At 39.5% G+C, this 25034-nt stretch overlaps 1 protein-coding gene across 1 annotated transcript in view; it reads right to left on the bottom strand.

Annotated features, from left to right (window-relative positions):
• Positions 1 to 628: 628 nt before the first annotated feature.
• NSRP1 (nuclear speckle splicing regulatory protein 1) overlaps positions 629 to 25034 on the bottom strand; it is a 41126-nt gene continuing 16720 nt past the window's right edge. The window contains exons 3-7 of the mRNA XM_041000234.1: positions 9850 to 9906; positions 6557 to 6685; positions 5555 to 5762; positions 4839 to 4947; positions 629 to 2047 (exon numbers count right to left, since the gene is read on the bottom strand). Of these exons, the coding sequence (XP_040856168.1) occupies positions 1027 to 2047; positions 4839 to 4947; positions 5555 to 5762; positions 6557 to 6685; positions 9850 to 9906 (1524 nt within the window). The 3' untranslated portion in view covers positions 629 to 1026. The remainder of the gene's footprint in view (positions 2048 to 4838; positions 4948 to 5554; positions 5763 to 6556; positions 6686 to 9849; positions 9907 to 25034) is intronic.

Genomic DNA, 25034 nt, shown 5'->3' on the forward strand with positions numbered 1-25034 from the left:
TGTTTTAGAGTAAATAAGGTAAGCTCTGTTAGAAATAAGCCATCTGCATCTTTAGATAATTTCAGTTAGGCTAAATGTCTTACCTAAATAGGCTTAATGGGTTACCTATATAGCAACTTTACTAATTCAGCACAGAATTACAAATTAAAAGTGCTCTTTACTAAAACAAGGAATTATGAGTAAAATTACTGGTAAGATAAAACAAATTAAATGTACAAGCATACTATTATTTTACTTCCATTTAAGCCAAGCATACTATGGGATAGATAAAAAGTTAATTGAGGGGCCCAGCGTGATAGTGTAGTGGTTAAAGTACTTGCTTTGCACGCCGGGGATCCCGTATGGGCGCCGGATCTAATCCCAACAGCCCTGCTTCCCATCCAGCTCCCTGCTTGTGTCCTGGGAAAACAGTCGAGGACAGCCCAAAGCTTTGGGACCCTGCACCCACGTGGGAGACCCGGAAGAAACTCCTGGTTCCTGGCTTTGGATCAGTTCAGCTCCAGATGTTGTGGCCACTTGGGGAATGAATCACGGGATGGAAGATCTTCCTCTCTGCCTCTCCCGCTCTATGTCTGACTTTCCAATAAAAATAAATAAATCTTTTTAAAAAAAAGTTTGAGACAAAACGCATGATCTGTATTTTAATGCATTTCAGAGCACAAACTTAACAACATTCTGCTTCAAATCCACATGTTTTCTCTGAAATACAGTGATTTACATAACAAAACAGTTTCTGTAACAAAACCAACATATTAGAAGAGCAAAATGGTTGCAATGCCGCCAATTTTCCTCAAGTACCTACCGGAATTCAGCCTGTGATACTGGTAAATAAATGTTATACATAAAGCTGACCAAACATTCAAGACTAAAGGAATGATTTTAATTTAAATCTAAACCAACAGTGAGCTTTGAAAAAACATTTTAAAAAATCCTCTCAAACACTGTGAACACATTCCTATATGCTTTCACACACAAGTTCCAGGAGAAACTTTTCTTTTTCCATAGGTTTTAACGTCGGGACGGCTCTCAATCCTCCTCTTTTTCAATGTAGGTCTTTGCGTTAACCCGAGCCATTTGTCTTGCTAAGTACCTGTCTCTGGCTGAAATAACAGTTTCTTCAGTGCTTCGTTTTGCAAATTTGTTCATAGACTCGGGTGGTTTCTCCTGTTCTCTGTCTTTCTCTTGCTTTTCCTCTCTGAGTCTGTGTTTTATTCCCAGTGATGTGTCAGAACCAGAGGGCTTCTCCGGGTTTCTTTCTTTGTCCTTTTCCAGGTTTCTCATTTTACCAGATCTTTCCTCATCAAGAAATTCATTCCTTGCCCTAGATTTTGGGTTGTTATCCTTTCTGTCTTGATTTCTTTCTGAAGACTCAACACTTACATCTTGTTTTTCCCTGTCTCTGTATTTATCATTACTTTCATATTTTTCCTTCCTTATTTTTGCATCTTCTTTCGCCTTGTTTTTCTCTTCCCGCTCACTGTGTCGGTCATGACCGTTGCGATGTCTATCTCTTTCTTGTTCTCTTGAGGAGTGTTTCTCCCTGTCTTTCCCTCTTTTCCATTCTCTGTCATTTCTTTCTCTTTGGTCTGTCTCCTTCAGCTTGTCTTCATGTTCATACCTCTTCCAATGGGAATCTCTGTGTCTGTGAGACTCTCTCTCTTTTCGGTAATCAGAGTCAATACAATAATTCTCCTCGTCTCTAGGCTGCCTTCTGTGATGATCTTCCCTTTTATCATGTCCTCTTGATTTGTAACTTTTTGTGTGGTATCTGGAGCTATGCCCTCTTTCTTCACTAGATGACCTGGAGTGGGTCCTGTGACGCTTGCAATCATTCTCTGAGGCCTGTGTCACCTTTTCCCTTCTGTGCTTCACATCATTTTCTTCAATGTTGTCATCCTCACTGCTCTGAGCATCAAAGTCACTGTCCGCATCTGGGTTCTCCTCTACTTTCACATCACTCTGGAGACTGCATTTCTTCTGTGCTGTTTTGTCCTCTGCACTTACTTCATCAGAGTAACCCCTTGACTTCTCTTCCTTTATCCCAGACCTTTAAAATAGGAATATAAACACAAAGTGTCACATTATGAATTGAATAAGCAAATGTTCACTTTTTTTCAGTACTTAAAACTACACAATAATACTATAATTATTACTACTGCAACCATGTGGAGGAATCCGACATTGAAGGAGAGTATGGGGAGGGGTTGGGGGAATCTCAGAGCCTATGAAGAAAGATGACTAAAATACACAAAAAAGCCCCTATAATTATATACACCTTTGATTATTCAAATGTAAAAGGGGGCCAGTGTCTACCTTGTACATATCTACAAAGCAGTATTTTCAAATCTTTCAGAGTAATTCCAATATTTGTGGAAACGATGTGGATAAAACTGTCCTTTCTTTATCAGACCATTACAACCTCAGCCTAGAGTCTGTATAAGATCTTCATTTCTGCTAAGCTTGGATAAATAAATAAATAATAATCAAGAAAAGTAAGTTAAGTGCTGGATCTCAGCTCTACCTTTACCTGTGACTGCTGAATTTTTTGTTTCCTTCTAAGAATATTATAGCAATACTCCTACAAAGACATGATCTTTTTTTCACCGCAAAATAGTGGTAACTAATTCTAAACAATCATTATTCTAAATTTAAACGGCTCTAACTTCTTGATAAGCCTTGGAACTTATCACAACAATATAGAAACAAGAAGTGTTCCTAAGCCCATAGAACATGTGTCATGAAAAAAATCATACATGGTTTTCAAAATTTTTGGAAACAAACTGAACTTACCTTTTAACTCCATTTTTCTAAAAAAATCTTCTGGAGTACCCTCATACAGCAATGTGCCAGCTATCAGAATCAAACACTATTTATATCTATACTTTCATAACTGATAAGTGGTTAATTTACAATGTTTACATTTTCATTTTTATTAATCACACTAACAGTCCAACATCTTTGGTTTTTAGAACTGCTGGAAGAACTATCTTAGATAAAGAAACCACTAATAGTAATGACTTTATCAGACTGAGAAATACAGGCATTTAAATTACATGATGTTGACTGGCATTATGATGTAGGGAGAAGACAATCCCAAGACTCCAGCTTCCTATTTGGATGCTAGTTCATGCCCTGGCTGTTCTGCTTGCAATCCAGCTTGCAACCCAGGTTCCTGACAATATACCTGGGAAACCAGTGGAAAATGGTCCGAGGGTTTGTATTTTTTTAAAGATTTATTTATTTTTGCTGGAAAGTCAGATATACAGAGAGGAGGAGTGACACAGAGGAAGATCTTCTATCCACAGATTCACTTCCCAAGTGGCCACAATAGCTCGACCTGAACTGATCTGAAGCCAGGAGCTCAAAGCCTCTTCTGGGTCTCCCACGCAGGTGCAGGGTCCCAAGGCTTTGGGCCGTCCTTGACTGCTCTCCCAGGCCACAAACAGGGAGCAGGGTGGGAAGTGGGGCTGCCAAGATTAGAACCGGCACCTATATGGGATCCCAGTGCAGTCAAGGCAAGGACTTCAGCTGTTAGGCCACTGCACCGGGCCCAGTCCAAGTGTTTGGAACCCTGCAGCCAATGTGGGAGAGCTGGAAGAAGTTTCTGGCTTAGCCAGGCCCATTTCTGGCCACTGTGGCAATCTGGGGAATGAATCAGCAGATGGAAGATCAATCTCTTTTTCTCTTTATCAGCTATACACTATGGCAAAACCTTCTCACCGTTCCTGTAATATCCCACAGTTTTACTTAAAATCTTCCAGCCTTTTGCTTTGTGGATCAGTTAAGTCTATATTCTTGTATAGTAGCCAGGTAGCTACACAGTAAAAATCAGTATATTAAATGTGGTTTTCATGACTTAAATTTTAGTTTTTACCTATTTTTAATTAACTGAAATAGCCATAAGTAATGGCTACATATTGGACAAAGCAGCTTCAGATTTTAATATGATAATCTTACATTTTATGAAGGCTGGATTCTATTTGTAAAAAAATAACTGCTTTCCTTTTATACACTAATAGAACATGAATGTAGAATAAGCTGACTCCAATGTTAACATATGTGCTGTCAAAGTGAGCACAGACTATGTTGTATGACACACAATTCTTTCTAAATTTCCGCTTAATTCTGATAGCAATCACTGTAAGACACCAGGACCATAAGGTATACCTGTCCTTTTAGGTAAAAACAAAACAAAAAAGACTCATAATTTAGATATGCTTCCCTTTAAAGGGTCATTTTTGAGAGCCACAAAACACAGCTAATCACAAATTTTGTACATTGAAAGTTTTATATGTTCAAAGTCCTTGGTTTTGAAGTGCTAAATTGAATCACTGATGTTATTTTGATGTAAAATATGATAGGTTTTGGAAGCTACAGAAAAATTATCTTTAAATCCATAGGTTTTATTTTTTAAATTTTTAATTAATTTATTTGAGAAGCAGACTGAGAACACACATTCTCATGTGCTAACTCATTCCCCAAGTGCTCCAAAGCGAACCAAGAGCTGAGAACTTAATCCAGGTGTCCCAAAGTGGGGGCAGGAGCCCATCCACCTGAGCCATCAGTTGCTGTCCCCATAGCATTCATCAACAGGAAGCTAGAAGTGAGTGTGGAGTGAGAACCCTCATTCAAACACTCCAAACGGATGCTTCTTAACTATCAAGCCAAATGCCCATCTTAATCTAGGCATCTAATTTAAGATTGGGATTTCCTGGTTCAATAAGGTTAGTTTGGCTGACAACATAAAGCACAACGCTGCAATCTTCCATTTTTCATGGGGTTAGAAGTAACTACAGATTATTAACTTTCTTGCACATATTCTGTATGTGATCTCTTACCTGGCTTCGCGAAAGCTACATTCTGGTACCTCTTCTTCCCCAACTGCTTGATTTAACAGGTGCCTGTAAAATCCACTGAGATCCTTCTGCTTGGTTACATCCAGGCGAGCTAAGAGAAAGCCAAGTGAGAAATCAGCATTAAATAAAGCAAAAACAACACTTTGTTTTGTTTGCACAGTCCTACCCTTAACATCTGTGTTAGACAAACTATTCTCTAAGAGGTGGCAAGCTATGGCATGCTGCTTATTTTTAGAAATAAATTTTCACTGGAACACAGTCCTGCTCAGTTGTTCACGTAGCATCCATGGCTGCTTTGGTACTACAAAAGTAGAACTCAGTAATCATACAGTTCATACACACAAAAAGACAAATATCCTATTATCAGATACCTTATACACAACATGATTGGTAAATATATGCTTAGAAAGAAAGAATCTCACAGATGTGGCTTGCTTCTACTTAAAGCTGTAGAGCACTTGCCAATAAATTTTACTTGGCTCTTGAGGAATGACCATGAGCAGAATGCTCAAGTAAAGCACTAAGATACTTCTTACGTTCTCCACATTTTTACTCTGATTAATTAAGATTATTCTTTTTTATTTTTACTGGAAGGTCAGATATACAGACAGGAGGAGAACCAGAGTTCAATGACACAGTGTACTGCTCACCCCACAGCCGCCCGTGTCCCACGGTCTCTACTCCCTCTCCCATTTTACCTTCCAGGGCAGCAGCTCTCTTTTCTCTTTCTTCTTCTTCAGCTCTCTCTTGTAGCTTTTTCTTATAAGCAGACGTCACAAAGGCCTCTTTATCATCAAATTCTCCCTTTTCCATTTCTCGCTCTCTCTGTATTTTCTTTTCCATTCTTTTTTCCTGTTCCTTCTTTCTGATTTCAACTGCTTTTAGCAAGTTGTGAATATATTTGGGCTAAGGGAAAAATAAAATTAGGAAAGAGCAAAAAATATATATATAATAACATCCTGTAACAATTTCTCAATAATTAAAGTCAGAACAATTAGTTCAAATAGAACTATCTCCTTAAAATTCAAAATAAATTGGGCTCAGTGCGGTAGCCTAGTGACTAAAGTCCTTGCCTTGCATGTGCTAGGATCCCATATGGGTACCAGTTCTAATCCCAGCTCCTCCACTTCTTTTCCGGCTCCCTGCTTGTGGCCTGAGAAAGCAGTCAAGGACAGCCTGGGGTCTTGGGACCCTACACCCGTGTGGGAGATCCAACAGAAGTTCTTCGGGCTCCTGGCTTCAGATTGGCTCAGCTCCGGCCATTGGGGCCACTTGGGGAATGAGCCACCGGACAGAAGGAAGATCTTCCTGTCTCTCCTCCTCTCTGTAAATCTGACTTTCCAATAAAAGTAAACAAATCTTTTAAAAAATTAATCTAAATTTACTAGGAAGATTAACACTGGAAAAAAAATTTTTTTTAATTTTTTTATTGGAAAATCAGATATACAGAGTGAAGGAGAGACAGATTTTTCATCCGTTGATTCATTACAAGTGGCTGCAACAGCTGGAGTTGAGCCAATCTGAAGCCAGGAGTTCCTCTGGGTTTCCCACAGGGGATGGGGGGAGCGGGAAGGGTGTGTCCTTGTGGGATCCTGGCACACTAGGCTACTGTGCCAGGCCCCAATTCACATATTTTAAGATAAGATTAAGCTACTAATGCAAGTCAAGGTCAAAGAAAGCTTGTATTTCAAGTTACCAACCTTTCGATCTTTACTGAGGAGCAATCTGGGATTACTTTCTTCCTTCTTTTTCTGCATTTCATCATAAATGCTGTCATATTCATACACAGTGGAATCTTCAGCAAGGGCCTTCTGAATTTCCAGTTTGGTCTTAAAAATAAGTTTCAGAAATATGAGCCAGGTAACAGATACCACAAAAAGTTCTATGTATTTCTTATAATGGTTCATATATTGGAAATACATTGTAAAAGTTGCTTCAGTCACATTTCAGATAAAAAATATGAAAAGTTCTGGAGGATTCCCTAGGCTTGATTTTTATGCTTTCTTAATACTTTTGCTCACGTTTGTCTTTTTGTGCCTTAAACCTTTATCATCTGTAAAAGTAAGTATAGTAATTCTAGCAAATTGTGATAATATAATGACCTAATAAATGTAAAATACCTAAGATATGGCCTAATAAGGAGTTAAGCATTCAATAAACATTAACTATTACTATCAGATTCATTTGTATATAATTATTCATATCAAAAGGTCAGAAGTCCAAGGTTTAATTGAGAAACACTTCAACCTTATTTTGAAATGCCTATATTATACATATTTCAAAATAACTTCTGGTGAGTTTCTAAATACAATGTCTTCAAATGTATAACAGTAGAAGTAAGTAGTTTCCAGGAGTGGGTGTTGTAGTCAATGGGCTAAGCCAATGCTTGGGATGCTGGCATCCCTTACTGGAGACACAGTCTAAGTCCCTGGTACCCTGTTTCTGATCCTGCTCCCCAAGTGTGCCTAGGAAGCAGGGGCTCAGGCAGCTGGGTCTGTGTCACTCATTTGGACTGAACCAGCAGATGAAGACACTGCTTGTTCTCTCTTTGCCTTTCAAGTAAAACAGTACAACTTTTCAAAAAGGAAAATTCCCAAAGAAGTCATTTGCTTGGGGAGCTGGGTTCCTGTCACTTCTGTGAGAGCCTGAGTTTCTGGGTATCAGCAGAGTGAAACAATAAGCAGAGGATCACTTTCTGTACTCAGTCTCTCTAAAAACTAACTAAATAAAACTACTTCAAAACTCCCCAATAATAGAAAAACAGACACATTTTATCGTTGGTAAGTTTTTGGGACAGTCATCTGGCACAGCAGGTAAGACCCTGTTTAGAATGCCTGAATCTCCTTTCAGAAAGCTTGGGTTCAAGTGCACTCTGGGAGGCAGCAGAGGATGGCTTGACGGCTCAAGTACTTGGGTCTCCTCCACCCAATGTCAGAGACCCAGACTGAGTTCCAGGCTCCGGGTTTTAGCCTGGCCCAGCCTGCTGTTCAAAATATTTGGGAAATGAACCATCAGTTGGAAGATCTTTTTCAAATAAATAAAAAACAATTTTTAAAAACCCAACTGAGAATTTTTGCAAATCATTTATCACATGAAGTACCTTTACAGGTCATCAACATCTTATCCAGACGGTCAGCGTCAGCTCAACTCCTACCAGCTAAATCGGGCCACTTCCAAGAAAATTTTAATTCCCAACAATCATTTCCTTTTGAACTCTAGTAGAACACCTCCATAAAATATTTAATTCTTAATACTACATGCGTTGTTATTTCATTCCGGTTGTTTTGCTAACCTCAGCCTCTTGACCCAGACTGAGTTTTCAGAGGTAGAGTCTACACCTTTTGTTTTTAATTGCTATATTGCCTAATGCAACATGAAACACAAGAAGAACCTTTTTAAAGTGACAGGATTATATCATAATTATTTGATAATTATCTGATATCCCCACTATTTACATACCAACATTTAGACTCTATAGAATAACATACATGCAACTGAACCCCCTTTTTTTCCTGGAATTCTGGTCTCTTAAAATTCTCCAATCTATAAAATTCTGATTCACAGCAGTCTAGCATTTGTTAAGGAATCATTTTTCAATGTTTCTGTATATATATATTAAACTATTCTGAGATCACTGACTACATGTTAGACTGTACTTTGAAACTAAAACATTAACATTAAAACAATTTAACTACATAATCTTTACTAATTCCCCAGGAAGTCAGTAAAACACACTGGCTAAAAGCTTGGGCTCTATAATTTCTGCTACTGTGTAGATCTGAACTGAACTCTAAGATTTACTAATGTGATCTGCTGCAACTCACATAAATGTACTTGCTTTAAATTCCTTGACTATAAATTAAAGATTCTAAGAGCATATACCTCAGGATTGTTTTTAAAGAATTAAAGATAATTATTCAAAAGCAGTTCCCATGACATTTGGCACATTTAAAAATTAGCATAAGGGGCTAATTCCTTTTTCAGATTCAGAATTCTTAATCAGGCGCCAGCATTTTGGCAGAGCGAGTTAAGCCACTGCCTTGGATACCAGTATCCAACAAAGCACTGGTTCAAGTTCTGGATGCTCCGCTTCTGATCTAGCTCTCTGTTTAATGTGCCTGGGAAAGCACAGGAACACACTGAGTTCTTGGGTCCCCACAACCCACCTAGGAGACCCAGATGGAGTTCCAGGCTCCTTGTTTCTGTCTAATCTAGTCACGGCTGTTGTGGTCGTTCAGTAAGTGAACCAGTGGTTGCAAGAGCGCTCTCTCTCCCTCTCTCTAAAACTCTACCTTTAAAATAAATGTTTCTAGAGGGGAGATGGGGGAGGCTGAGTATGGAATAGTTCTTAAGATTAGTGGCAGTTTTTAAAAGGTAATATATATTTAATAAGTGCTTGGAAGTGTTAAGGGAAGCCAAATAATCTACTGTGAAGATTACCGAAGTCATTTGAAAGTTAATCTGGTTTATCTATAGCACAGAAATGAAAAGCTAATTCTTCATTTAAATAACTTTTCCTTTAAAATTTACACAGGAAAACGATGGTTTATATAAATTAGGAAAATTATATATTTTTAGAAAACAAGAGTCACTATAAAATCATTTTCATTACATATACTGCTCTGCTTCAGCCTCAGCATCTAGACACTGACAATCAAAAATGTGAGCTGAGGGGGTGGCATTGTGGCACAATGAAGGGTTCAAGTCTCTGCCTTTGATGTGAGCATCTCATATGAGTATTGGTTAAGTGCTGACTGCTCCATTTCTAACCTAGCTCCCTGCCTGGAAGGCGGCAGATAAAGGCCCAAGGTTTTGGGCCCCTGTCACCATGCTGGAGGCTCAGACAGAATTCCTGGCTCTTGGTTTTAGTCTAATCCAGATTCAGCCATTGCAGGCATTTGGGAATGAATCCAAGGACAGAAGATCTACAAATACGTACATCTTTTAAGTGGAAAGACTTCACTGAGGACATTACATCACTCTTCTGCCTTACCTGTTTCATGGCCTGTTTTTTAGCAGCTTCCCTTTGAAGGCTTTCACTCACGGAGGTCTACGAAACAAAACATAAGGCACTGTTTACATCAACTTAAAATTCATTTTCTAGTATTAGATGGTTCCTTATTTTTAGTTAAAGGTGAAAAGAAAACAATACAAATTAACATTTTCAATGTCTTCATAAACTTCAGGTAGCACATCAACTTTCACAGAATCTTAAAAGACTGTGCAAGATATAAGAAAATGGTACAGGAAAGAAATGGGGGAATGTGGGCTTTTAGTTCTAATTTCATTATATATGTCACTCAAGTCTCTGGGGATTTCATTTGCTGTGTATGCACATGAGTAAGAGAGAGAGTGAGTGTGTGTGTATGTGACTGACTGACTGCATTAAGAGGGTAAAGATTGGATTAGGTCATCTTCAGTGCTTTCAAGCACTGCAATGTTGTATGACCCCAAGCAACAAAAAGCACATTATTTCAACACGTAACTTTGTAAGAATATAATCTATCAAACATCTGATTTTAAAAAAATGTGGCTTATATTTAAGGTCTATGGGCAGCAAGAACTATCTGTGCTTATAACCATTTCAGAAACACATAAAGAAAAGTCTTCCACAGCAGACATTGCTTTAGGGCCTGAGCACAATGTGAAAGCAAGAACAGTCTATCCATAAACAAAAATAATCTGAAGGGAAGATAAATAACCAAGGAGACAATTGCATTATAAATGTGGGTTGAACATTGTGGTACAGTGCGTTAAGCCACTGCTTCGAGAGCTGGTTTGATTCTTTTTTCTTTTTTAAAGATTTAATTATTTTTGTTGGAAAATCAAATATACAGAGAAGAGGAGAGAGGAAGCATGGGCCGTCTGATGACTCACTCCCCAAGTAGCCGCAACAACTGGATCTGAGTTGATCCAAAGCCAGGAGCCTCTTTCAGGTCTCCCACATTGGTTCAGGGTCCCAACACTTTGGGCCATACTCCACTGCTTTCCCAGGCCACAAGCAGGGAGCTAGATGGGAAGAGGGGCCGCCAGGACTAGAACCAGCGCCCATATGGAATCCCAGTGCATTCAAGGCAAGTACTTTAGCTGCTAGGCCATGGTGCTGGGATCGCTGGTTTGATTCTTAGCTCCTCTGCTTCCAACCCAATTTCCTGCTAATACACCTGGGAAGGCAATGGATGATACCCACTGAAGAGACCTGAATAAATTCCAGGTTCCAGGGTTCAGCCTGGCCCAGCTGCAATTGTTACCAGTATTTGGTGCATTGAATCTGTAGGCAGAAGATTTCCCCCAATTCACATGTGCTGCATGTAACTTTAAGTATATAAATCCTTTAAAAGTGCAATGTAAATGTGATACAATAAAGCAATATAATAAAAGAATAAACAAAGGAGTCCAGAGCAAAGAAGTCAAGTATTTACGCATGAGAAAATAAAAGAGATTTTGGAATGAAATCTTTCTAAAAGAGATATGGTAGTACACCTAACCCCCTCCCGCCAAAAAATCTGAGAGAATACAAAGTGGAAGACAGGAAGCAGTTGTTATGAGTAAAGCCTTACAGCTAAGAAAAGAAAGTTAAAACATTTTTGGAAGTATTTTTAGAAGCATCAGGATTATTTAAGAAAGTACAAAATAAAATTACTATGAGAGACCACCTCATACATATTAGGATGGCTATTATGAGAAATTCAAAGACAACACATGCTGGTCAGTGCAGATGTAGACAAGAGGGAACACTAACTTGTAGACTGTCGGTGGTGATGTAGATCGGTAGAGCCATTGTGGCAGATAGTATGAAGACTTACAAAGAAACTAAAAACAACTACTGTATTATTCAACAATCACCTGGGCATATTCCCCAAAGGAAATGAAATCACCACCTCATAAATGTTCTTTGGCTACCGCCATGGTGTAGTACGTTAAGCCTATGCCTGAGGCACCTCATATTGCTCCTGGTTCCAGTCCTGGCCATTCCACTTCCAATCTAGCTCCTGTTTAATGTGGGAGACCCTGATGGAACCTGTGGCTACAGACAGACACAGCTCTAGCTGTACTGGATATTATGGAATAAATTACCATTAATGGCAGATCTGTCTCCTCTGTAACTGACTTTCAAATAAAAATAAATGTATCTTTAATGAAAAAATAACAGCTAAGAAAAGCAAACAACCCAAGGCTGGTACAGAGGCATATCTTTTTTTTTTAAAGATTTATTTATTTTTATTACAAAGTCAGATACACAGAGAGGAGGAGAGACAGAGAGGAGATGATTCATTTCCAAAGTAAACACAACGGTCAGTGCTGCACCAATCCAAAGCCAGGAGTCAGGAGCCTCCTCCAGGTCTCCCACATGGGTGCAGGATCCCAAGGCTTTGGGCTGTTCTTGACTGCTTTCCCAGGCCACAAACAGGGAGCTAGATGGGAAGTGGAGCCGCCGGGATTAGAACTGGCGACTATGTGGGCTCCCAGTGCTTTTAAGATGAGGACTTTAGCTGCTAGGCCACCGTGCCGGGCCCCAGAGGCCTATCTTGATAATCTTCTGCCTGCAGTCCCAGCATTCATATGGGTGCAGGTTCAAATTTCAGGTGTTCCACTTCCAATGTAGCTCTTTGTGGCCTGGGAAAGCAGCAGAGGGCGAGCCAAGTTCTTGGACACCTGCACCCATATGGGAGACCATAAGTTGTTCCTGGCTCCCAAATTTAGAGTACCCCCAGCACTGGACACTGTAGTCACTTGGGATGTGAACCAGTGGATGGAAACGTGCGCATTCTCTCTGTAACTGCATTTCCAGTAAAAATAAAAACTTGAAAAGAGGCAAAAAAAAAGGGGAGGGGAGGGGAGAAGTATGGAGGAGAAGTCAGGAGGAAAACATCCTAAGTATCTATTAATGACAAATGGATGAATTATAGTCTATTAGTCTAAAAAAGGGAAATCCACTGCAAGGATTTGGTACCACAGCCTACAATGCCACTTGTCATGTCTGCGGAATGCCTGCTTTCAGCCTCCTGGCTACCCAGCCTTCAATCCAGAGGCAGCAGGTGAGGACTCAATGCCTGCATTCCTGCTGTGCACAGGGGAGACCTGGATGGGGCTCCTGGCTCCTTGCTTCACCTTGGCCCTGCCACAGCTGTGGCAGGCATTTGGAGACTGAAATCAGAGAATTGATCTCTGCCTTTCAAATACAAGGAAAACCATTTTTTAGACAGGAAATTCTGATGTCTGCCACAACACAGTTGAGACTGGGGAATATGTGTTAAGTGAAATGTCTGAAATAAAAAAAAAAAAAAAGAAATGCCTGAAATTAAAATAAAAATGTTGCATAATTTCATGTATAGCTAAATCTTAAAAATACTTTCAACTATACAGAGATGATGAACAAAACAGTGGTTACAGGGCATGGAACAGGGTATAAAAATATACTTCATAATAAGTGAGATTGTAGCTGCAAGTCACAAAAAACAAAAAATGGTAACTGAGACAAATGTTAATTTCCTTTATTAAACATATATAACATGTGCAATTGCAACAACCAGCATGTACATAAGCTGACTGGGGCGACAGACGGTGCCAGACCCTGTACTGGCAAGCACACACAAGAATCAGGTCTAGGATCACCTCAGATGAAGTTTCCTTGCAGATCCCTCCAACTGAACTGCTGATCTCAGAACCTCAACCATGAAGAGACTATGTCAGCCAGTGGATTCTGAATAGATTTCATTTTGACTGGAATGGCGAGAATGGCAGCAATTCAAAACTGCTGAACTATCAAAACTATCAAAACTGCTTGAGCAGGAACTTCAGAGCATGCCCCATATCAGGGACCTGGATGTGTGGCAGGCTGAGTGGTTTCTCCCCTGACCCCAGCCAGATACAGGGAAGAAAAATGGTATTAGTGTGGAAACAATGGTCCAATGTATTTTTATGCTTTATCAATGTGAATGTATATTTTCTTCACTCCTACTGTCAAATTAGAGAGCTTATTTGGCTGAATTCAGAAAGAGAAGAAATTAGGTTTCATATTATGCATCATTTGAGTAAAACAAAGCTTATGTGTAACTATCCATATATGAGCCTCTAACTTCAGAGTTGTGTTATAAATTTTTAGGAGGAAATACAGAGGAATGGTCACATGTGTAATTTCAAGATTCTGGAGTTTCAATTTCTTACTACCAATACTATTCCAAGGAAGGTCAACTTTCTTGCTTCACTGTCTTCAGAGGAGTACATGAAATTTAAGGAGACTTCAAAAAGTTCATGGGAGATGGAATTAAAAGGTTATTTTGCAAAAACTTCTGAAATTTACATATAATTTTTTCATACTACATTTTGCATGAACTTTTTAAAGATCCCTAATATTACATAGACAGTGCTTAGAATCTGACTCACAGAAATGCTTAGTAAGGATCAGCTATAATTTTTGCCATCGTTACAATGTTTGTACTTAGGAACAGAGGGCTTGGGGCCTGCACTGTAGCACAGCAAGTTAAGTGACCGCCTGTGGTGCCAGCATCCCATATGCGTGCTTGCTTGAGTCCTGTCTGCTCCACTTCCAATTCAGCTACCCGGTAGTGAACCTGGGAAAGCTGTAGAGGGTGTACCAAGTGCTTGGGACCCTGCAACCATGTGGGAGATCCAGCGGCCTGTCCAACCCAGCCATTGGAGCCATTTGGAGAGTGAACCAGCAGATGGAAGCTCTCCTTCTCTCTCCCTCTGTATCAACAGATACTTTGTCCTTTTATTCTGTTTTTTTCTAAGATTTATTTTTTTATCTGTTTGAAAGTCATAGAGGAGGAAGAGGAAAGAAGGAGAGAAGAAAAGTCAGAGAAACAGGGAGTCAGGAAACAGAGACAGAGAAGGAAAGAGAGAGATAGATTGATATTGATTCCACTTATCTGCTGGTTTACTCTAAATGGCCACAATGGCTGGGCATGGCCAGGCCAAAGCCAGAAGACCAGAGCTTCTTCCTGCTCTTCCACATGGGTACAGGGGTGCAAGCACTTGCACCATCTTCTGCTGCTTGCCCAGCAGTAGCAGGGAGCTGTATCAGAAGTGGAGCAACCAGGATTTGAACCAGCACTCATATGGGATGAGAATGTCACAAGCAACTGCTTAACCCAGTATGACACAATGCCAGCCCCACAGTTTCCAAATAACTAAGTCTTTAAAAAAAGCAAAGGACAAACCTGGGCTTGAGAAATGTTTAAATTTACATAAATAAAAATTAAGTGATGAAATATAATATACAAACAGTTCACTAGAAAAGCATGAAAATAACATTGTACTTTATGTGCAAATGTGCCTAATAAAATGTGTGGCATTTATATGAAGCTATAATAATAATATTTTCATCTATTAAAATATAAAAATGTTGACTATTTAAAAGGTTGCTCATGTCTTCTATTATGTAAAAATTAAGATTTTACATTTACATCAATAAAACAGGAAATAAAAGATGGATACATTTATTCCTTCACTAAGCATGAAAACTATAATTAGAAATGGGTTTTCTAGAGCTGATAGTAGCTTTTTAGGAATTATAATTTTCTGGCTTTGAGCAAAAGGGGAGTAGTTATTATACTTTTTAAACTTTATTTGAAGTAATTATGAATTCACATGAAGTTGCAAATATACAAGACGATACAGTGCAGGCTTCCTCCAGTGTCATTAGGAACTCCGGTGGACAGGTGCATCCTGGGATTCTGTCAGCTATCCCCCACACACTGGTGTGCATGTGTAGGAGTACAGCTCTCCACTGTAACACTCATATGGTTTCACGTAACTATCAACACCATCAAGATATTATCCTATCACAACACTCTTTGCCCTTCTCCTTTATTGCCACAGCCTCCCTTCTCTGCTTCCCCAATCACCAGTCAGCTCTGTTTCTAAAATTTTGTCTCACAAATGTCAAATGAAATCACGCAAATATCCTTTTAAGATTTTTTTCCCACTCAGCAGTTTTCAAAAAACAAAATTTTCTTAGCACAGATATTGCAAAACACTTCAGTTCTTGCCATAAACAATCTCCTACCCTGTAAGTTACCTAATGATAAATGACTACTGAAGAGTAACTGAAGTCGAATATAAACAAACCACACAAGGTCATTAATTAACTCCCAAATTAAGCAAGCATTATTTTCTATCTGAAGAACAGTTCACAGTATAAATCAAGAGGATTTTATTAACAGTGACTCTTAATAAAGTCACAATTTATTATCACTTTTATATTTAAGATAAAAATTATTCCCTGAAATCGAAGAAAAATATTTCAGTTCATAAAGAGGTTCAAATGCAAACATTTAAATTGACCCAAAAGTACAAAAGGAATATCCATGGATAAGGCCACTGTCCATGTTGGTGAGGAATAAATTCCAAGCGACTCTCAATGACAGGGTCACTGTACTTCCAAGGGGATTCAGACCTGATGGTTTGGAGGGCAGAGTCCGGATGATCTGTATGGGTCAGACTGATCACCAGTATAATGCGAGTCCTGAGTAGGGCTTGCTATCATGGAATACTGCAGACCACCACACACCAGTCAATACGAAAGCTAGAGCTGCAGACCTGTCTGGCAGAGCTAGACCCAAGTACCTGACTGAATGTCAGAACAGCCTATCTGTAATATAAAATAAATAATTATATACATTTACATATTATATCTAATTATATATTTTAAAAGTTCAACAATTTTTTCAAGTAGTTGTTTCAAATGCTTTAACTTAATTTAGCAAACAGGTTCTAAAAGCCTATAATGTTTGTTTTCCTTAGAATAAGTGCTACAAAAGGTTTAGTCTAGTGAGAAAGGAGCCACATATAGTCAACAATATTTGTCAGAGAGTTTGTTGGTTCCTATCAGCTTTAATTTCAAATGAGAAGTGAAAAGTTAAAAAAAGAAAATGCAGGGTCAACTTTATATATATAACTATATATATTATATGTATATATATGAAGCAATTCCCTTTGTATCTTTATAAAAACACTCACATGAACTTTATGGGTTAAAACACGGTCAAGTATAGAAACCATAAACTGCAGAATTCAGAAACATATTGCAACTAAAAATTTCTTTAGTCTCTTCTCCCTGTATTGTTTTGTGTAGAGAATAAAAACTATTTAATCAATTTGATCTGAGTAAATGGGAATTTTAACCTTCTCAATTAGCTCATGTAAATGAAAAAGAAGGCCTATCATTAGGTTAAGCTCCTTTCTTATGTCGCCATACATATTTAGTTACCTCTCGGGCTTTAGCTAATACTACCAGGAGACAGAGTACTATAAGTGTTAGAACTTCTTCACTAATAAGCAGAATGTACTCTGATCCTAAGCAAACAAACAAAAAACCCCAAAAGACTATGTATTAAGTCACTCTTTATCAGTAATAGTTTTTAATAGAAGAAAAACAATTAGAAAATGTCAATTTTTAAACATATATATATATATTTTAAAGATTTATTTTTATTGGAAAGTCAGACATACAGAGAGGAGAGGAAGATCTCCCTAAGTAGCTGCAACGTCCAGAACTGTGACAATCTGAAGCCAAGAGCCAGGAGCCTGGAGCCTCTTCCGGGTCTCCCCTGCAGGTGAAGGTCCCAAAGCCCTGGGCTGTCCTTGACCGCTTTCCCAGGCCACAAGCAGGGAGCTGGTTCAGAGGCAGGGCTGCTGGGATTAGAACTGGTACCCATATGAGATCCCAGTGGATGGAAGACAAAGACTTTAGCCACTAGACTACAGTGCCTGGCCCTTTTTAAACAAACATTAACAAAGCACTATGGAAAACTGTGCTCTTCCTAAAGAGGTTTACCTAGTCACTAACCTAAAACAGCTTCTAGCTAAAGAAAAACAGTCCAAGACACAATTTCATGTTGTGCTAGGAACTCAAAGAGAACTTCCTGTTCTTTTTATAACTTAGCAACAGATTATTTATTAAAGTTCTTACAACTAAGCAATCTTTATTATGGACTTTATTTGTTCACATCCACACAACTCTTAAGTACAGCCTGAGTCAGTGTTATGAAGAGTACATGAAATTTTACTATGTAAGCACAAACTTAAGACACTAACAGAAAAAAACAGACATGGCTATGTTCAGAAAATTTAGAACAGAGAAAATATAAATGACATAGCTATAGAAAAACATTCAACTTCAGAATCAAGAGTTGAAAATACTAACTTTTACCGCGTATCTACTGGTAAAATTTTATTATTAATTTGAAAGGCAGTTACACCCATTGGCATGAACCCAACTACACAGCCATCATGGGCTGCCTCCCAGGGTAAGCATAACAAGTGCTGGTGTAGACACAGATGCAGGCCTTGATCCCGGGCACTGTGGCATGGCACGCAGGTTTCGCTGTGGCATGGCACGCAGGTTTCACGAGAAGCAGCTAAATCTGTTGTGCCACAACACCACATTGATAGAGTGTAAAATATCAGTATTAGGTCAGGTTACAGAAAACGTATCGATCTATTTATCTCTGGTGAATAACAGATACTAAGGCCCAAGGAAGCCACCATGAATCAACCCCAGGTAGAACAGAAATAAGGACATGCAAAAGCAAGTTCAGAAGTAGGAATCGTGTAACAAAGTCAAAACATGGTGCAACAAATGAACAGACTGATAGAGCCAAACCAAAGAGGAAAGTTCAAATACTGTACGTAAAGCAAATAATGTTTTAAATACTTATTTTAGTATAGGCTAACTTAAAGAACAGAAAGCATTTAGCCAAAAACAGGTGAAGTTAGATAATGTGTAGCCAAAAGCAAGTCAACAAGAAGAATGAATAAAAGAACAAACAAAAGCAAAGTTGCTCACAAGAATAGGAGACAAGGCCGGAAACAGTCCAGTGTCCAAAGACCTAGCCTTACAAGTGCTGGGATCCCATAGGGGCACCAGTTCATAGCCTGGCTGCTTCACTTCCCATCCAGCTCCCTGTTTGTGGTCTGGGAAGTAGTAGAGGATGGCCCAAAGCCTTGGGATCCTGCACTGACAATGGAGACTCAGAGGAAGAAGCTCCTGGCTTCAGACCCACTCAGCTCTATCCATTATGGCCACTTGGGGAGTGAACCAGTGGATGGAAGATCTGTATCTCTCCTTCACACTGTAAATCTGTTTTCCAAATTTAAAAAAAAAAAAAAAGGAAGGAGGGAAGAAAAGAAAAGAAAGAAAAATAGGAGGCCATGCACAATTATCTAAAAAGGTCTAAATCCTGGGCCCGGTGTGGTAGCCTAGTGGCTATAGTGCATACTCGTGAGAATTAGCCATTTGCAGCTGGCAAGTCTCAGATAAGCCATTAAGTCAGAATACCTCCCTCTGAAGGTGCTATGCAAGTGAAACAAACAGTACAAGCCTTGGTCTTTGATCAAAGTCATGTTATAATTTTCAGAGACAGAACAAACTTCGTACATTTTAAGTGTTAGTTTAAGTATATATATTTTTTAATTAGAAAGGCAGATATACAGAAAGAAGGAGAGACAGAGAAGATCTGTCTGATGGTTCACTCCCCAAACAGTCACAATGGTTGGAGCTGAGCCAATCTGAAGCTAGGAGCCAGGAACCTTTTCCAGGTTTCCCACATGGGTGCAGGGTCCCAAGTCTTTGGGCCATCCTTTACTGCTTTTCCAGGCCACAAGCAGGGAACTGGAAGGGAAGCAGGGGCCATCAGGATTAGAACTGGCACCCATATGGGATCCCAACATGTTCATGGGGAGAACTTAAGTTACTATGCCATCCACCAGGCCCAGTTTAAGTTTTAATTAAGTTCCAAACAAGCTGAGATTCACATTTATGTGTTGTTTCTCTTGTTCTTATATGCATCATTGTATCAACTCCTGCCTTCAGAGAAAGCATCACTGCACACTGGCCCTGCCTTCTGCTTTCCTTCTCATCCTCTACTCACCCTGCACAGCCTCCCAGTGTCCACATCAGCAGGAAGCTAAAGCCAAGGCACTCTGAGACAGAATCAGTGTTCTAACTAAACACCCACACCAACATCTTAATTTCAACATGGAAAATTACAAGGATAAAGAAATATTAAAAAGGACTGAATAGGAAAAATATAAAGGGCAAATGTAAATCAAAAGCTTGAAACAAATACAAAATGCGAAGTGGGGTGTGATCCTGAAGGAAGGTTACGTGAATCGGAAAGAAATGGCTATCATAAACATTTGTGCTTCCAGCAATCCCTTTTAAATAAACAAAGTAACGATATGACAATCCAACAGGAAAAGAAAAATCTCTTCAACAAATGTTGCTGGGACAAACACGGATCCATACGCAAAAGAATAAAGGTTGTCCCTAAGTTCATACCATACACAACAAAAAACTCAAAATCATAAACAAAATGAAAGAGCTAAAATCATGCAGCTTGTACAGAAAATCAAATACATCTTTTTCACCTATAATCAGATACAAGACAACGTGTGTGTGTAGTTAAAACCAAAAGCACAAATAAAAAATAAATAGTATCCACCAAAATTTTAAATTGTCATCTTCTAAAAGGCATCATCCAGAAAATGAACACATACAGATGGGAAAATATATTTGAAATCATTTATCTGTTATGGGACTTATAACTCAAAGAATTCTTAAAATCCAACATAAACAGAGAAAAGGACAAAGGATATGAACAACTGGTTTTTTTAAAATATATTTATTTTTATTGGAAAGACATAGTTACCAGAGAGAAGAGACACAGAGAGAGATCTTCCAACTGCTGGTTCACTCCCCAAATGGCCACAACAGCCAGAGCTGAGCTGATCTAAAGCCAGAAGTCAGGAGCTTCTTTTGGGTCTCCCATATGGGCGCAGGGTTCCAAGGCTTTGGGCCATCCTCTACTGCTTTGCTAAGACACAAGCATGGAGCTGGATGGGAAGTGGAGCACTTGGGGCACAAACTGGTGCCAATATGGGAGGCCGATTCTAGCAGGTGGAGAATTAGCTCACTGAATCACAGTGCCCTCCCAGTTCGATTTTTAAGAAGGTGAAATAATGGCCTTCTAAACCAAATAGAAATTGAAAACTTAATCATCACCTGCCCAGGCTACTGAACAGCGGGTCATGAAAAATAACAAAACTGAAATGCAAAGACTTCTGGAAATGAATGCAGATGACAGCACAACATATCTACAGTTAAGGCATGGGTCCAGCACAGTGGCCTAGTGGCTAAAGTCCTCATCTTGCATGCACTGGGATCCCAAATGGGTGCCAGTTCGTGCCCAGTCTGCTCCACCTGCTTTCCAGCTCCCTGCTTGTGGTCTGTGAGAGCAGTAGGGGACACCCAAGGCCTTTAGACCCTGCACCCACTTGGGAGACCTGGAAGAAGTTCCTGGCTCCTGGCTTCAGATCAGCTCAGCTCAGCCTGCTGTGGCTACTTGGGGAGGAAATCAACAGATAGAAGATGTTTCTGTCTCTCCTTTACTCTATAAATCTGGCTTTCCAATAATAAAAAATAAATCTTAAAAAAAAAAAAAAGGAAAAGTAAGGGTTACAGCAAAGACAATATTAAGAGTTAAGCTCAGGCCCAGCACGAAAGCCTAGTAGCTAAAGTCCTTCTCTTGAATTCACCAGGATCCCACATGGGAGTTGGATCCTGTCCTGGCAGCCATGCTTCCCTTCCAGCTCCCTGCTTGTGGCCTGGGAAGGCCATCAAAGATGGCTCAAAGCCTTCGATCCCTGCACCCATGCAGGAAACCTAGAGGATGCTCCTGGTGTTGGATCGGCTCTTCTCTAGCTATTGTGGCCACTTAGGGAATGAACCAGAGGATGGAAGATCTTTCTCTGTGTCTCCTGCTCTCTCTTAATTTGCCTTTCGAATAAATAACTTTTTAAAAAATTTAGAGAAGATAATTGTAGCAAAATCAACAAAAAGTAATACATAAGGTCAATGAATTGAAGAGCTGGTTTTTGAAAAAGCAGATGAAATCAATATACTCTGGTCCAACAAAATGAGTGGGAGAAGACCCAAATTAATAAAATTAGAGAATAAAACAGAAATAATGACACCTCACAAATACCAAGAATCATCAGGAATTGATATATATAGCTATATGCCAACAAATCAAAAATCTAGAAATTGACTGATGTATGGAAACACACAATCTACCTAAATTGAGTCATGACCACACAGAAAACCTAAATAAGCCGATAAGCAAGACGGAGAGTCCATCAGCAACAAAGTCCCTCAGTTCAGTGTTGAATTCTACCAAACATTTTAAGAATTAATTCCAATTCTTTTCAAGCTATTCCAAACAACTGAAAGGGAGGGAATTCTCCCAAACATTTTTATGAAGCCAGTATCACCTTAATTCCCAAACCAGAAAAAAAAATACAAGTGAAAGAGGACTATAGACCAGTGTCCCTGATGAGCATAGATGCAAAAATCCTCGAGAAAATACTACCCAACTGAGTCCAAGAACACATCAGAAATATTATTCACCTGGACTAAGTGGGATGTATCTTTGATATGCAGGGATGGTATAACATTTGCAAACCAATAAATATGATACATCACATTAAGTTCAAAAATAAAAATCATGATTATCCAACAGATGCAGAGAAAGCATCTGATAAAATACAACATCCTTTCATGATAAAAAAAAAAACTTTAAGCAAATCGGATATAGAAGAATTATTTCTCAACACATTTCAGGCAATATATGAAAAACCCACTGCCAGCAGCATCATATTGTATGGGGAAAAGTTGGAGGCATTTCCACCAGACAACGATGTCCACTCTCACTACATTCAATATAGTCCTAGAAGTTTGGGCAGAGCAAATAGGCAAGAAAAGGAAATTAAACCGATACAAACTGAAAAGAAGTATTGGTAGAATTAATAACATCAAAATGTCCACATTACTGAAAGCAATTTAGATTCAATGTAATCCCAATCAAAACATCTATGACATTTTCAGGTTAAAAAAAAAAAAGGCAAAACACAAGAGCCTCCAAATAACTAAAACAATCTTAAACAACAACAAAAATATCTAAAGGCATCAAAATACCAAGCTTCAAAATGAACTACATGGCAGCTGTAACCAAAACATCCTGGTATTGGCACAAAAGACCTGAAGATCAACGGTAAAGAACAGAAATCCCAGAAATGAATCCACACATCTACAGCCAACTGTTGAGATGTGAACCAGATTCAACCAGGAAGAATGGACAGTCTCTGCAATAGGAGCAGGGAAAATCGGATCTCCATGTGCAGAAATAAGAAACAAAAATCCTACAACTTTTAAAAAAATTAACTCTCAGTGGATCAAGGATATGACTCTGTGGCCTGCCACCCTCAGCTAACTGGAAGAAAGCACTATTTACATTCAGCAACACACAGGCACAGGCAAAGGCCTCTCGGAAAGGCCCAAGAAAAATAAACAAGATTACATCAAGCTAAGAAGCTTCTGCATTATAAAAGAAAACACCAGCAAAGTTAAAAAACATACAACAGAATGGGAGCAAACATTCTGAACAGCATTTATCAAAATGAACAGATTCACTAGCCGTCAGATAAACACAAAAGCCACAATGAGGTTTCACTGCACCCCAGTTACAATGCCTGTTAACACACAACTCAGAAAATACCTAGCTAGCACGCGGGGGAAAAGATTCCCTAACACGCTGTTGGTGGAAATGTGAACCAGTAAGTAATTATGGAAGGCAATATGAAGTTCCTCAGACATCTGAAAATAGATCTACCATATGACCCAGACATCCCACTCCTAGGAATTTATCTAAGATAAAATCAGTATGCTTGTAACAGCTCAGTTCACAACAGCTAAGATGTGAAATAAACCCAGATGCCCATCAACAGATGTTTGGACAACAAAATGTGGTAAGTAAACACATGTACACCATAGAATACTACTCAGTCATAAAAAACAATGGAACTGGGCCCTGTGCGGTAGCCCAGTGGCTGAAGTCCTTGCCTCGAACAAACCAAGATCCTATATGGGTGCTGATTTGTGTACCAGCAGCCCTGCTTCCCATCCAGCTCCCGGCTTGTGGCCTGGAAAGCAGTTGAGGATGGCCCAAAGCCTTGGGATCTTGTACCTGCATGGGAGACCCAGAAGAGGCTCCAGGCTCCTGGCTTCAGATCAGAGCAGCTCAGGGCATTGCAGACGCTTAGGGGGTGACTCAGCGAATGAAAATCTTCCTGTCTCTCCTTGTCTCTTTATATCCAACTTTCCAGTAAAAATAAATCTTTAAATAAATAATTAATTAATTAAAAGATGGGGGTCCTGGTATGTGGCTAAAGCCTTGCCCTGCTTGCGCAAGGATCCCATATGGGATCTAGTTTGTGCCCTGGCCACTCCACTTCCCACACAGCGCTCTGCTTATAGTTTGGGAAAGCAGCAGAGGTCAGCCAAAGGCCTTGAGACCCTGCACCTGCATGGGAGATCCAGAAGAAGCTCCTGGCTTCTGGTTCATGGCTCCAGATCAGCTCAGCTCTGGCTGTAGCAGCCACTTGGGGAGTGACCAGTGGACGGAAGATAGTTTTCTGCCTCTCGTTCTCTCTGTATATCTGCCTTTCCAATAAAAATAAATATATTTTTTAAAATTTCAGATGAAATTACTAAGTATTTATAAAATATAAAAATATCTATACTAGAAAATTTCTGATATGGTTAAAATAGCATTCAAAAATATGTTCACATATTTCTGTGTGTCTGGGGGAATGTAAGATTAAAGCAGCCAAGTCACCATCTGGGACATGAGCACATCCCATCTGAGTGCCTGGTTCCACTGTGAGGCACTGTTTCCAACCTTGCTTCCAGCCCTGGGGAAGCAGCAGATGAAGTGCCGGAGCCTGGGTCCCCACAGTCCCTGCCATCCACACACAAGACCTGGATGCAGTTCTGGGCTGCTAGTTTTGACCTGACTCAGCCTTGCCTATAGCAACCAGTTTGGGGAATGAACCAGTGGGTGGAAAACCTCTATTTGTTTCTTAACCTTTTCATAAAATGAACTAAGGACAACACTATGGTACAACTGGGTTAGGTTACCACTTGCGAAGCCAGCATCACATGCTGCAATGCTGGTTCAAGTCCGAGTTCTTCCACTTCCAATACAGCTTTTCTGAAAATGCATCTGGAAGAGCAGTCAAAAATGGTCCAAGTACTTTGGTCCTGCAACCCATGTGGGAGACCTGGATGGAAATTTGATTTCAGCCTGGCCCAGG

The sequence above is a fragment of the Ochotona curzoniae genome, unplaced genomic scaffold (genome assembly GCF_017591425.1).
Source record: "Ochotona curzoniae isolate NIBS_2020 unplaced genomic scaffold, NIBS_Ocur_1.0 scaffold_2453, whole genome shotgun sequence".
NCBI lineage: Eukaryota > Metazoa > Chordata > Mammalia > Lagomorpha > Ochotonidae > Ochotona > Ochotona curzoniae.